Source organism: Phyllostomus discolor, chromosome X, assembly GCF_004126475.2.
Source record: "Phyllostomus discolor isolate MPI-MPIP mPhyDis1 chromosome X, mPhyDis1.pri.v3, whole genome shotgun sequence".
Lineage (NCBI taxonomy): Eukaryota > Metazoa > Chordata > Mammalia > Chiroptera > Phyllostomidae > Phyllostomus > Phyllostomus discolor.
Genome location: NC_050198.1, coordinates 71,223,568 through 71,236,793, shown reverse-complemented (window position 1 = coordinate 71,236,793; position 13,226 = coordinate 71,223,568). Strand labels below are relative to the sequence as shown.

General features: G+C 43.6%; 1 protein-coding gene across 3 annotated transcripts in view; it reads left to right on the top strand.

The window, feature by feature from the left end:
- Positions 1-2,911: 2,911 nt before the first annotated feature.
- TMEM255A (transmembrane protein 255A) overlaps positions 2,912-13,226 on the top strand; it is a 52,068-nt gene continuing 41,753 nt past the window's right edge. The window contains exons 1-2 of one of the 3 annotated variants that reach the window (XM_028522721.1): positions 2,912-3,172; positions 9,597-9,739. In XM_028522721.1, the coding sequence (XP_028378522.1) occupies positions 3,115-3,172; positions 9,597-9,739 (201 nt within the window). In that variant the 5' untranslated portion in view covers positions 2,912-3,114. The remainder of the gene's footprint in view (positions 3,173-9,596; positions 9,740-13,226) is intronic. The other 2 variants (XM_028522722.2, XM_028522723.2) reach the window with 2 other exon arrangements.

Sequence of the window (13,226 nt, the reverse complement as noted above, 5' to 3'; positions counted from 1 at the left end):
AATCAGAATGGAGCTCATGAACAAATTGCCTCTGCTTTTTAATTGTCCGACTCACTCTGAGTTAAAATTAACTTTCTTTTGGAGGACAGGGGATCTCTGTGTCAGGCTTAGTTGACAAGTAAGTTTATTTCCCCAAGTTGCTATTTTAGTCCCTCCCCTTATCTCAGCTCTTCTGTCTAAACAAGCACACCATCTCTGGGGAGAAGACTCCTACTACTCTCTGAGCCACTGCAGCTGCTGCTATTGTCACTGCTACTGATCTCAAAGTCATTTTTAACTTGACTGAGAGCTTTCGGTGTTCCAAGTACCATAAGGTACCTCAAGAGACAGTCCAAAGGAAATATACACTGTGCAGTTCTTTTAAATAGCCAACTCCTCTAGCAATTTCTAAATCAGTGTTTAATCTTCACTCAGGATTCAGGAATAGAGATGCTGCATAAAGCAAGACTTGCCCCCATTAAGGGCACCTCAGTAGTTTATGGCTTTGATTGTAAAGGTCAAATTACATGTACCCTCTATGTCAGTTGATGACTAATATGCTTCTTTCTACAATGAAAAGGCCTCATTCTCTCCCTTGAAACCAGCATGGTAACAAGTTTCTATTTGGCTTCTTTAGGGATCTCTAACTATATGGATGCTATACGGAAGTCAAAATCTCTAAAGAAGGTGTAAAACAGTCTTTCCCAGCCTGTATAAGACCTTCTTTTCTTTGAGGCTACTTTCACAGAAACAAAATCAGTTACCTTTTTTCGGACTATAAGACGCACCCCCCAAATTTGGGAGGAATAATGGTTGTTAATGCTGCTGTTGAGTTTTGTTTACATTTACATTGGTGAAATATTATGTTGTTTATGTTCTTAAATGTTTTTTAAGGACATAAATTTTTTGCTTCAAAATTTTTTCCCTGCTTTCCTCTAAAACCTAGGCACGTCTTATGGTCAGAAAAATACAGTAATTATAAAGTGCTCCTGGAAATGTAATGCTGATTGCCAGATTTTTACATTAAATATATGAGATATTCAGAGTTGGGGGAAGAAGTGATAAGTAGACAGACCTGAAAACAAAGATGGCAAGAATGTAAGGGATTTACCTCTACCTTTGTGGAGTTCATGAAGACTGACACAGAGGCCAAGCATGATAAAGACACACACTTCTACAACAGTGGGTATCTTGTCTTTATCTATGACATATATCACAGATTTCTAAACATCTATAGTGTAGGGCTACTAATAATACCTGACACAGCATTCAGGCTGGTCCCTCGAGTATGCCCAAGTTCTTTACAAAGGGCTTTCTTTTTAATCTTCAGGAGGCATCTTTTCTTCCTTTGGAAGATGGGAAAGGGCAAGGGCCCTTAGTTCCATTTCCTATAAAAGAAAACAAAGCTTCACAGTAGATTAACAAACCAGAGGTGGGAAAAACCAAGTACTCTTCTTCACCAACTCTCAGAAAAGTTTTATACTTGGTTCTGAGGTGGATTTTTTTTGTGTCTGTTGGGGGTGGGGTGAGGGTGGTAGTCATGGAAAAAGGGCTGCAGCCATCATCAGGGAAAGGTGATTAGAAGGAGACCTGGCAATTGAAAACTGGGAGCTCTTGCTAGGAAAGAATGGATGCCTCCAAACAGGTCAGTTCCTTGGGATGCACAGGGCTGAGTTTCCAGAAGGAGCTGGTGCTTACTGTTATCCCCTTGCTCATCTTCCACCTCCACTGGCCACCAGGCAGATGTCTTGGGGCACTCCAGCAAGGCCTCATCCTGTTCTGTGGCTGTTTTGGGACTATCAGAACCACCTTTCTAGGCCAACAACATAGTGCTTCCAGCCCAATATCCTAATGGGGTCTGGAAGGGCAGGCTGGGGAAGGACTTGGCTGTCATCCAAAATCAAGGACATTCCCACCTCATCCCAGTTTCCCTTAGCAATCCACAGTGGATCTCTCAGCCATGACTTTTTTACTTTTTCCAAAATTACTTCGTTTTCATCCTCTTACACCTCTTGGAGCTAATGAATTCCTTAGGTTTTCAATATGGTATAGAGAGTAATTTTTTTTTCAGCTGCCCTAGCAGGAAGAGCACTGGCCTAGGAATCCAACAGGTCTAAGTTCAAATCCCACCTCTGTTACTTACTAGTGGGGTGACTGACTACAGGAAATTTTCACCCCTTCTCTGAGACTCCGATTCTTCATCTATAAAATGGGGTTCTTGATGCCTCTTCTTTGTGCCTTGCATGGCTGCTAAGATGAGAAAATGAGATCTTTGACACAAAAGCTCCTTCAATAAAAGCACAAACTATGGTGCTGATGCAGAGTCTGATTTGTTTTAGCTGAATCTCCTTCTAGCTCTTAGGGTGCTGTTGGTTCCAGAATTCTCAGATCTGGTGAATAAGGCTGTGTTCCCTCTCTCCACCTCTGCATAATTTTATACTCTGGTCACATCCCTTCCCAGCTTTCATCTTTCTAGACTAAAGAGTCTGCATTTGTTTAATCTATCTTCATATGGCAGTCCCCTCCACCTTCTTCCATCCCCTTGATTATAGAGTGGCCCTTCTCTGGATCATCTCCAGCTGCATTATGTCATTCTGGAAGCACTAACACCAAACCTACACAAATATGTGTGTGTGTCTCAGCTCTGAACCTCTGACTCTTCCCACTCCCCAATTATAAATCCTAGAACAGAATGGTTGCCTAAGACCCTCTCTCCAAACTACACAGAAGGCCAATTAGCCTTAGGCTGTAACCTCCCCTTCTTTCTCTGCGCATCCTTGGCCTCAAGGGGCTAAAACGGCTCCCTGTCTGGATTGGGAGGCTGGGAGGTGGGTAACTAGGGTTGGGGGGAGGGGGAGGAAGGGGGTCTTGCGCAAGCGCACGTCGCTGCTCGGACCGCCAATGCTGTTGCCTCCCGAAGCAGAGAGAGGCACAAGAGGAGGGAGGGAGAACAGGGGAAGGGAGGAGGAGGAGGAGGCACTTGGGCTGCAGCTCGCAAACAGAGACAGTTTCTCTCTCTCAGCTTTGGGAGAGACGGGGAGCGGCTGCCGCGGAGTAAGATGCTTTGCGGCGCGTCCTGAGCCTGGGGGCGCTTGTGGCAGCTTCGTTGGCCGGGGCAACGGGGCAGCATTCACCATGCATCAGTCCCTGACTCAGCAGCGGTCCAGCGACATGTCCCTGCCTGATTCTATGGGTAAGTCTCGTCGCCTTTTCTAGGGGCGGCGGCAGCAAGGGGTGAGTGCACTGCTGTCTGGACTGTGAGCGCCTTGACCACCTGGAGAGCCTGGGAGCGGGAAGCGGGGCAAAGGTGGGGGTCCGCAAGCCCCAGCATCTCGATCTTGAACCAGAACCCCAGGGGAGCGGCCCAGCGGGGGCGGGCGGGGGGACGCGCTGAGATTGGAGCGCCCAGCTTGCGTTGGAATCTCCCTGGCCAGAGTGGCGGTGTGAGCGTGTTTGTGTGCGTGTGTCGACAGACTTGCAGCCAGTGGTAAATCCCAGCTGTCTGGGGATCAAAACACTTCCCTGCAACCTGCTCCTTCGCTTGCCATTCGACGCTCCCTCTTTGCAAAGTCCGCGTCACTTCTAAAAGCTCAAGACTAACGATAATTAGAAGAAGCAGGAACCTCGCCCCCTCCCAACTCTGTCGAAGCTGCTCTGAAATATAGAGCAGAAATGAGGGGGGTGCTGACTTGGGGGTTTGCGCAACCCTGGGGGATGGGCGTGTGGGAGAAGAAAGAGGGGGACTGGCAGAAGGGGAATTCCTGAAGAATCACTCAAGACAGCCCAGTACTGCCATCTGAAGTGGCAGAATAGACATTCTTAGAATTTGATTCCTATTCTGCTCCAAATACAGGAAATGTAATATGCGTGAGGATGAAAGGGTGGGGGGTGGGGGAGGACAAGTGAGAGCTCGAGAAAGAAAGAGCGAGCGTGAGCCCGCGCATCTTCTGAAGTGGCGCTTCCCCTCTCTGGATGGAATAGAGGGGGAGGGGGAACCCACTAGCCTGATTTGGTTCAACACCGTTCTTCATCAGAACTGGGGGACAGCTGCCTCCGGCACCAACTTGGCTGCCCCTCGACGCTGTTGTTGGTAGTTACAAACAAAATACAAACCCAGTCCTCCTCAACTGTTAGGCACCTTCCCAAGCCCTATGATTTCACTGGGCGGAGAAATTAATTTGGAGCCCAGGAGAGCGGGAGGGGGATTGTCAAACCATGATCCCATTTAATATTAAAATTCGCCTCAGATACACTTTAACCAAATCGAATTTTCTCTTTCCAACATACTTTGCATTCTGCAAAATCCCTCCATCCTCAATTCATGCCATCCAGTCTGCTCAGATTTTCTCTGAAGAATTTGCGGGAATATCTCAAGGGGAGGAGCAGGGGCAGGGAGAGGGTTGCACCCCCTCTGTGAGCTCCCTATTTCTGGCAAAAGACTCAGTCTCAACAGAATTCGTTCACTAGAGGGACCCCAGAAAGTACAGTCTCTTAGATGGTGGAAAGATCCGTATTTTTATTGGTTTTACGTATTCCGTACAAGAATTTGATCTTATGTTTTTTTAAAGGCTTAGTTGTTTGCAACGTGGTACAAATGAGGCCAAGGACTCGGGTCCGAATCAGAACACAGCAGTACCAGACTCCTCCCAGGTCTCTCTCCCTAACACGCACACGCACACGCACAAACACACACATACAATGCACTCCTCACTTTGACCAGCTGTGGCGCTAACACAGCCCTGGCTTCCCGACGCCAGGCAGCTGCGCGGGAGGGCTGAGGGGGAAGAGTGAGAGGGCTCTGCAGCACCGTACCTGCAGCCACCACAACCACATGCAAAGCAGGACCTCCTCGCCGGGCCATCGCCTGTCGGGGAGTGGACAGGTTAGTAGCCCACGGTGTGAAACGTCGCTACTTGCCACACTGCTCTGTAGGTTGGGGAAAAAGATGAAGAGATTCTGTCTCAGGCTTCCAGGGGTACTCAGCCAATCTTGCATTTCCTGAAAGGTCTGTGCAACAAGAAACAGAGTGGGCTTCGTCCAGACACTGCGGGGAAAGAATCATGGATCTCTTAAGGACTCGGGAGTCGGCTCTGTGCATCCCTCTTTGGAAAGTCTGCAGACTCAGGGCGCGAGCAAATTCCTGAGTGGAGTGGTAACCCTGGGTTTCCACATTTTGGACAAGGGAGTCTCCCTGGAGTTCCCTGGCGCCGGTCCCGTGCAGCCCAGGCCTGAATCAGCCTCTGGGCTACTTAGGAGTTACTCCCACTTAACTCAGCTTTGGCAACGCCACCCTCTTTTGCATGGGGGAGTAGAAGGGGGCGGGGATGTGTTAGTGTTTCAGCCTCCAAGGGCAGCATTTCTGAGGGGATTCCCCCTACAGGCACGACATAACCGTAGCCAAACCAATAAAATTGAAAACAATACAGATACACTGAACCAAGGTGTCTGTGCTGTATGCTTACTGGCTGTCTGGGGATGAGCGATTAGTTCAAAGCTTGGATCAGGGCGAGCGCTTGGCAATAGAAAGATGCTAATTTGACTCCAGCGTCCCTTCATCCCCTCCCAGTACCCCCTTCTTCCTTTTAGTAACACTGCTCCCAGGTGCTAAGGTACTACTACTACATCAGGGCACTCCTTCCCTTCCAAATAACACATTTGTAATTTGCCAGTGGTCAAAGATTTGCCAAAGTAGGGGGAATTTCAGTGCCTTTAAGGAAATATTTGAGAGTTTGGCAGATCCTTGAGGCTCCTCTGTGGACAGCCATCTGTTTCCATGGTTGTTCAAGGCTGGGACTTCCTGGGACCCTGTGTGGCCAAGCTGACTAAGGTAAGCAAATCCTAATCAGTTCAAAAGATCAGCGTTGAGAATTAATTGGTCATCAACAACATAGTGCACAAGACAGGGTACTGGAACCCCATCTTCTCTGCACTCAGATTATACACCCTATAATCAAGAGGGTAATCAAGAACATGTACGAGGTAAAACACAAGTGAGCAGATAACCATGCTACCTGCTGGCAACCCACATCTTGGTTCCCATTGGATGCAAAATCCTGAAACTGGTGGACATCAGATGGGTTGTGGACCATATCTACAATCGCAATTATAATTGTAGGAGTTATAATTAAAAATATACTTATTGAGTAAGGTACGTAGGGAAATAGAGACATGAAATAATGAGTGATTTCAGTACAGTGACCTTAGTCAAGAAAAACTTGAAGGAGGAAGTGAGTTTTAGGCAGGTTTCAGAGGAAAAGAAGGACCAAGATTCAGAGACTGTATTGCAGGAGTATAGAGTGGGGAATGGGACTATGATGGGGTGAGGGTGGAGAAACCCAGAGGAAAGAGAAGCTGGTTGTATTTGGAAGGGTGGGGACAACAAATAATTGGGCACTTCTAGAGCTGAGCATCCTGGTCCTCACAAATCTGAGGTGAAGGTAAAGCACTGCAGAGAGGGAGGGCTGCAGTAGTTCTGCAGGGTGGCTGTTGAGGGCAGGCAATGCCAATGATGGGATTTCAGACATAGTTGTTGAAATATGCTGGGCACCTAGTAGACAAGCTAGTGAGAGGCATTGGGGTTATGACACTAGCTGGTGAGAAGGCTTTCAGTTCTGGGGAGCCCTCAGGTGTACTCTATTTAAAAAAAATCAAGTCCATGAATGTAGCCCATATTTATTCACACAATCCCCCCGTGGACTTTTTTATTAGGAAGGAAGCAATTTTGAGATGTTGCCTCATATTTATTCAACAAGTATTGACTACTCACTGGGTATCAAACATTGTAATAGGCACTGCTTTCAAGTCCCTGCTACTGTATTTAAGTACCTCATGGTGTCTGAGGCTTTTTGATATGTTCACTTACTAAGCAAAATTGGAATTAGATATTCCTGTGTTTACAGGAACATCTAAGGCGGATCCCAAATTGCACCCTAATAAGAACAGCATTCTACATCTTTCCAAAATAAAGCCACTAGGAAAACGTCCTAAGCAGACACAATGAGTTGCCTTTTAGGAGCCTGGGCCACACCTTCAGAGAACAGGTGTGTCTTGCTCTATGTAGATGTGACTTTTAAGTAAAATTGACATTAAAAATAAATGGAGGGGTGACTGTTCACTTTTCAAAAGGATTCCCCTGCAACATTCCTTAAAATGGTCTACTCCTCAAGTACAACTAGAAATAATTTCATTTTACACAAGTATGGTGCTTATATTATAAAATAAGGGGTGACGTGAAGGAGGAGGAGGGGAGAGAGAATGGATATAAAACCTAGCAATGGGAGAGTTTTCTTAGGAATTTTACCCAAAGTAAGTCTATCTAGAGGCAAGGCCATCATGGAGCTCTAGGATCTTTGCCTGGGTTTCTTCTCAGTTGACTGGGTTTTCAATTCAGGTTCTAAAGCAGGGGGAAAAATAGATTTTCAAATGACACCATGTGGTTTGCTGAGTCACTTTTGTGACCTGTCTCCTGTGCTTTTAAGAGTTAGAGTAATATTTGCAAAAGAGACCCAGCAGCTGTGAATAGGATCAAAAGCCAGTTGGTGGAAAATGACCAAGCTAGTGATACAAAAAAAAATAATCAGAAAAATTGTGCACATGTACACTCCCCCAATTAAGTCTCTAAGGTTACACGTGAGGTGTTGAGACACTTTCATGTGTCACAAAGACCCCTGTGGTGTATCCAGATGTTCCCTCACTGTCTTTTGCCAATTCGGGGCAGAGATGGTATGAGTGACAAAGCAGAAAGGCAGACAGGAATGGGAAGTGATATTGGTAAGTTTAGGTTAAAACCCCTCTGTGGAACCAATTCTCAGATTTACTGAGAAGGATCTATCATCAAACAGACTTGGGGACCATGGTTTGGAGATTCATTTAGGGCTCCTCAGAATCAAGAGGAAGGATAACAGATGAAATAAATCCTGCTTTCCCCATCCCCACCACTTGCAGTCAGGCTTCTCCCAGGCTCACTTATCCCGTCAGCTTGCCATTTGCATCCCAAATAGCCCAGTCACAAGAAGGGCCCTACTGTCACAGGTGTCTCTACTGGCCCTTCTGTTTTCCCGTGTAGGTCCCACTGGAGAGGAGCCTCATTTCATGTTTCCTTACCTCTCCTCCTCAAGTGCAACAGGGCTCTTTAACATGTGGGTGCCTGTAAACGCTCATGTCACTTTTACATTTCAATGTAAAATAATCCTAGACTAATGTCGTAGTCTAAATGACCCTGGTGAGTCACATCCCTCACTTTCTAGGCTGACGTCAGGGCATACCGCCAGTCCCTCCCACCTCCCTTGGAGCCTTGCAGGGACTGCACTGGGGAAGACAAGATAGATGATGAGGCTAACCAGACTGGCACTGTTGATGATTTTCTTCCCTATAGGAGGAGATTTATGCTGGGGGCTTCAGGGTCAGCAACCATCCCTCCCTCTCACCACCAGCAGGTGTCCAGAGCCCCTCTGTTTTTTTTTTCCTCCTTCTCTCCCCCTTTTTTCATCTCCTCCCTCCCAGTGGTGCAGTCTGGGCGGCTTCATTCGGCAGCTGCTTCCTGAGGCTGCAGTGAGGCCTCCATGAATGACCAGGTCCAACGAATAGACCCAAGTGGCCTCTTTAGACCCATAAATGACAGTCAAGTGACTAGGTGGGCAACCCCAGCATAAGGCTTCCTACTGCTTCATCCTCCTCATTAAATAACTAGACTCTCATAGGGTAACTCATCCCTGGTATTTTTGTTAAGAACCCCCTCCCCAGTCCAAAGAAACACATGCAGAGTAGGCAACAGCATTCGATTCCTTTAAAAAAATTAAATTGAAAAACGAGTCTAGATATCATTTTTCTATTTGACTTAATAAGCCTGTTTTTGAAAAAATATTTGTTTGCACTATCATATCTGATAAGCACTGAGTAGAACAGGTTTCTCATTTATATTTATGCCACCCTCAAATAAGCTTATATGTGTATAAGATACAATCTTCCCCATTTACCTCCCCTGATACATATCTTTGTGGACTAATGGCCTCCAAACCCTTACTTTATTACACATATTTGTTATGTGACAAATCTTGTCAACACACCATTTTAAAGTTTATACATGAGGTGGCAAATGTCAGAAATAAGTGAAAAAAAAAAAAAAAACCAGTTCCTAGCTTGGTTCTGATATTTACACTGAAAATGAAATTTTATATCTTCAGCTCATAAAAAAGAAACCTTTCTTACTTACATATTGGCTTTAAAATATTTTCATTTAATACTTCCACACACACACTTCCAATTTATCATATGTCTTATAATTTAGCCTAAAAAACATCTCTCTACTAAGTGAGTATGACACATCTTGTATAGAATGTCGAAAGCATAAAAATTTGTTTTTTGATTTTTTGTAACTGGTAAGATTTCTTCTGTCGTTTATTTTCAAACTGGAAATATTTATTCTTATTGTGAATGTGGCTCCTGATGATTGCCAAAAGAAACCTAAAACTCCATTTCTCCTCCATAATTCCACTCCCCAGAGATAACCCCAGTTACCAGTTGGAATAGGAAAAGAAATCCTTCCTAGTAATTTTTTCTTTGAGCCCATCCCTTCCCCAGCTGAAATGAGCAATTTCAGTTTCTCTGTGTACTTTCAGGAGCCTTCAATCGGAGGAAACGAAACTCCATCTATGTCACCGTGACTTTGCTTATTGTGTCCGTGTTAATTCTCACAGTGGGACTTGCTGCAACCACCAGGACCCAGAATGTGACTGTTGGAGGTTATTACCCTGGAGTTATTGTAAGTATAAAAGGCATAGGTAGGTCTCAGTAGGTTGCTGGCTATAGACATCTGGGTTCCATTCTGATGGTTTTCTATTCACTTTGAGTTTCTATTGTTTGCTTCATTTGCCCTCTTTATATATCTCTATATTTATATACAAAGACAATTCTGGGCCCATTAAGAAGAGCACTGGACTAAGAATCTCCATTCCTAACTAGCAATGTGATCCTGAAGAAGTCATCTCACTCTTTAGGACCTAGGTTTGGAGATGTTACTAACTAGCAGTGTTAACTCTAGGCGAAGGTCATTTCTTCTCTGGGAATCTGCTTTCCAATATATAATAGAAGTCTCCTGATGTTACCTGAAATCTGAGGACACTGTCAGTCTGACACTATGTGACCAACAGCACTGATCTCCAAAGTGATCCTTTGCTCTTATCAAGAAAAATACTTGGAATATTTACTCTTAAAATAAGTATATTTATTAATTTATAAATTATGTGATTTATAAAACATACAAAGTAGAAAAATAAAAATTAGATAAGAGTAAAATCAACAATTGTTTTAATATTTTCATATTACCATTATCTAAATTTCAAAGAATGATATGCATGTCACATGAAATCTGTCATTAAAGATAGTGACTGTAAATCCTTGTTTCAAATAGCCTACTAGGTAATTTTGAATATTTTTGGCTGCCTTCTTATCAGGTATGATTAGATTGCTATTAGTATCTTTGTTTTTTAGTGTCGCTCTCACCATGTGGCTGACAAAAAGCTCACCCTGAGAGTTAAAAATGTCACCTCTACCATATTCTTGTTGCTGGCTTCTGCTTACATTATTAGGGTCATCTTCAATTTGTGGTTTCTCAGCAGGAGGCTTTCCAAACTACTTGTCCATTTTCTTGAGACTAATTTAATTAAAATTAGATAAGACAATCTGGGCACATGGAAGGGGCCCCATCATCAACCCTCTGCTTCTTGGAACTTGCCCTCCTCCCAGAGGATAGCTAACTTTGTGGCCGGACATTCACACCAAGGGAGGGCGCCAGTGACAATCTGTTTACTGACTATCTGTGATGCTTAATCCCTTTCTTATTATTTTAGTCAAACAATAAGTAAGAAAGAAGAGTTCAAATAGTTTCTTTCCTTACTTCAATGGATTGTTTTACTCACTCCCAGGGTGCATGCAATCCACTTTGGAAGCTGCTGCACTCTTTACATATAAAACCTCATTTTATATTAAACTGTCACATTGGATACTTCAAGTATATACACTTTCATTTATAATTATACCTCAATAAAGCTGGGGGAAAAGAAAAGGAAAAGAAATAAAAACCTCATTTGGATCTACACACACTGCTGTTAGACCCCTAAACTTACCTCTCAAGGTTGGATCATATTTTTAATATCAAATGACTTCCAAATTGTAGTTGCTAGTGAACAGGAAGGAATTATAGGATGATCCATTTAAAAAATATTTTAGGATAGCAAAGAGGTCAGACATATTTTTGTTAGTGTTTTGTTTCTTTTCTTTTTTTTTTCTTTTTTTCTTTTGAGAGGTGGGAATGAGAGGGAGAAGCAAAGAGAGAGAAAGGGATTAAAGATGGATGCCTTTGACAAGCCAGCAGTGATCAAACCTGGTGCCTGTGGCCTAGATCACCAGTTCCACACTCAGCCACCTCAAGTGCCCTAGCAAAGCTGGGGTCTGACATGGGCTGGACTCCCGTGAGCTGAACTCTGCCCAGAGATGTCCCTTTGCAGCTCTTTGGCCTGCAGGATTCCCCCTAGCCAAGGTCAGGTGTCCCACAGACACAGCTTTGTGTCTTCTGTTAAACATGTGATGTGAAAACTCACCCAGTCCACTTCCTGTGGTGAGGCAAGAAAACCACTAGTCAGCAGAATTGGATTTTATTTTTAAACACAAGCAGGGGGTGGGGAGCAGAAATGGGGGTAAGGTTGAATTTTGGTGGCTGGGAAAAGCAATATATAGGGTCTGTGTGACTTTGTGTCCTTCAGGTAAGTTGCATTTAGTGAAATATTTCTGATTCATGAGCTAATAAGGCTCAAGCCAAAATTCAGACTCTCCATGGGTGAGGGGAAGGCACTTTCCATGTTATTGAAGAGTATTTACTCTTATTTACAAAGGGTGGCTATGAACCTTATTTGTAGAATATCTGATTGTGGGTGGCTAGGTGGGAATACATTAACAAAGGAATGAAGGTACATAATTGTTATTTGAGTATCTGATGTTCAACTAGGGCTGCAAGTTGAAGCAATAGGGGTGTGTGTCTGTGTGTGCACTGTTCACTAAAAGCTTATCTGGAAATGTTAATAGGAAAGCCATGGTTAACAGACAGTGTGCCCCATAGTTTAACCTTTAAAAACTTGTTCTTATAGTTCCTGTTATTTTAAGGGGGATTTAATTAAAGGAAGTGAAGGGGGAAGATTACACATTGAAAAGCAGAAGAGTCCATTTTGAGTTTATAGGTCAGATCATGCTGTAACAGATACAATTACAGTTCATACCTCTAAAACAGTAAACGCCTGAGAATCAAGATTTGTCCAGGAATGGGACACTTTTACTAATTGAATACTTTGGTTATTAGGGAGGTACTATATAAACTCCAAGCCTGTAATTTCCCCACCTTGGCATGCATAAGAATGACCTGGTGAGCATGTGGAAAATACAGAGCTCTGCTCCTTACCCCCATAGATTCTGATTTAGTAACTCTGGGTGGGACTCAAGGACCTGAGTTTTCTTTTCCTGAGCTAACCTTTGATTGAAAAAGTGAGACATGCTGAATCTGCATTTTAATGAACACCCCAGGGGAGTCTAATTCAGGTGGACCAGCAACCATCTGGAGAACTAGAACACAATAAATAAAGTATACTTAGCAATAAAACCAGAATGAGAATAATGTGGCATTTTAAGATTCCACGCTGTCAAATTGGTCACTTTGAATATAAAATATGATGTATAGAACTGTGAAATAATTTCAGATTATTCAGAGCCCTGTTGTTTTGGATTGTGGTTAAATGTGTTAATGTATATGAGATGTTAAATTTCAAAATAGATTAGGGAGTAGTTATTAGATTAAAAGAAGGCTTAGCATTCAATTCATGTAAATATTGAGATCTCAGGCATTTTAAAATATAATTGCATTTGCATATCGTAAATCACGTGAAACTTTTCTGGAGCATATTTATTTTGCCAAAAGAGGGGCCCTTGTACAGTGAGATGCATTATAATAGAGTGTTAGCTACTCTACCTGAGCTAGAAAGTAGTATCATCATCCTAAGACACACATGTACACATGCATCTTTAAAAACATGCTTATCTATGCAAGCTGAATTGTACAATTTTTAAAATTTAAAACCCACAAAGAGCCCTGGCTGGTATGGCTCAATGGATTGAGTGCCGGCCTGCGAACTGAAAGGTTGCAAGTTCAATTCCCTGTCAGGGCACAGGCCTAGGTTATGGACCACATCGCCAGTAGGGGGTGT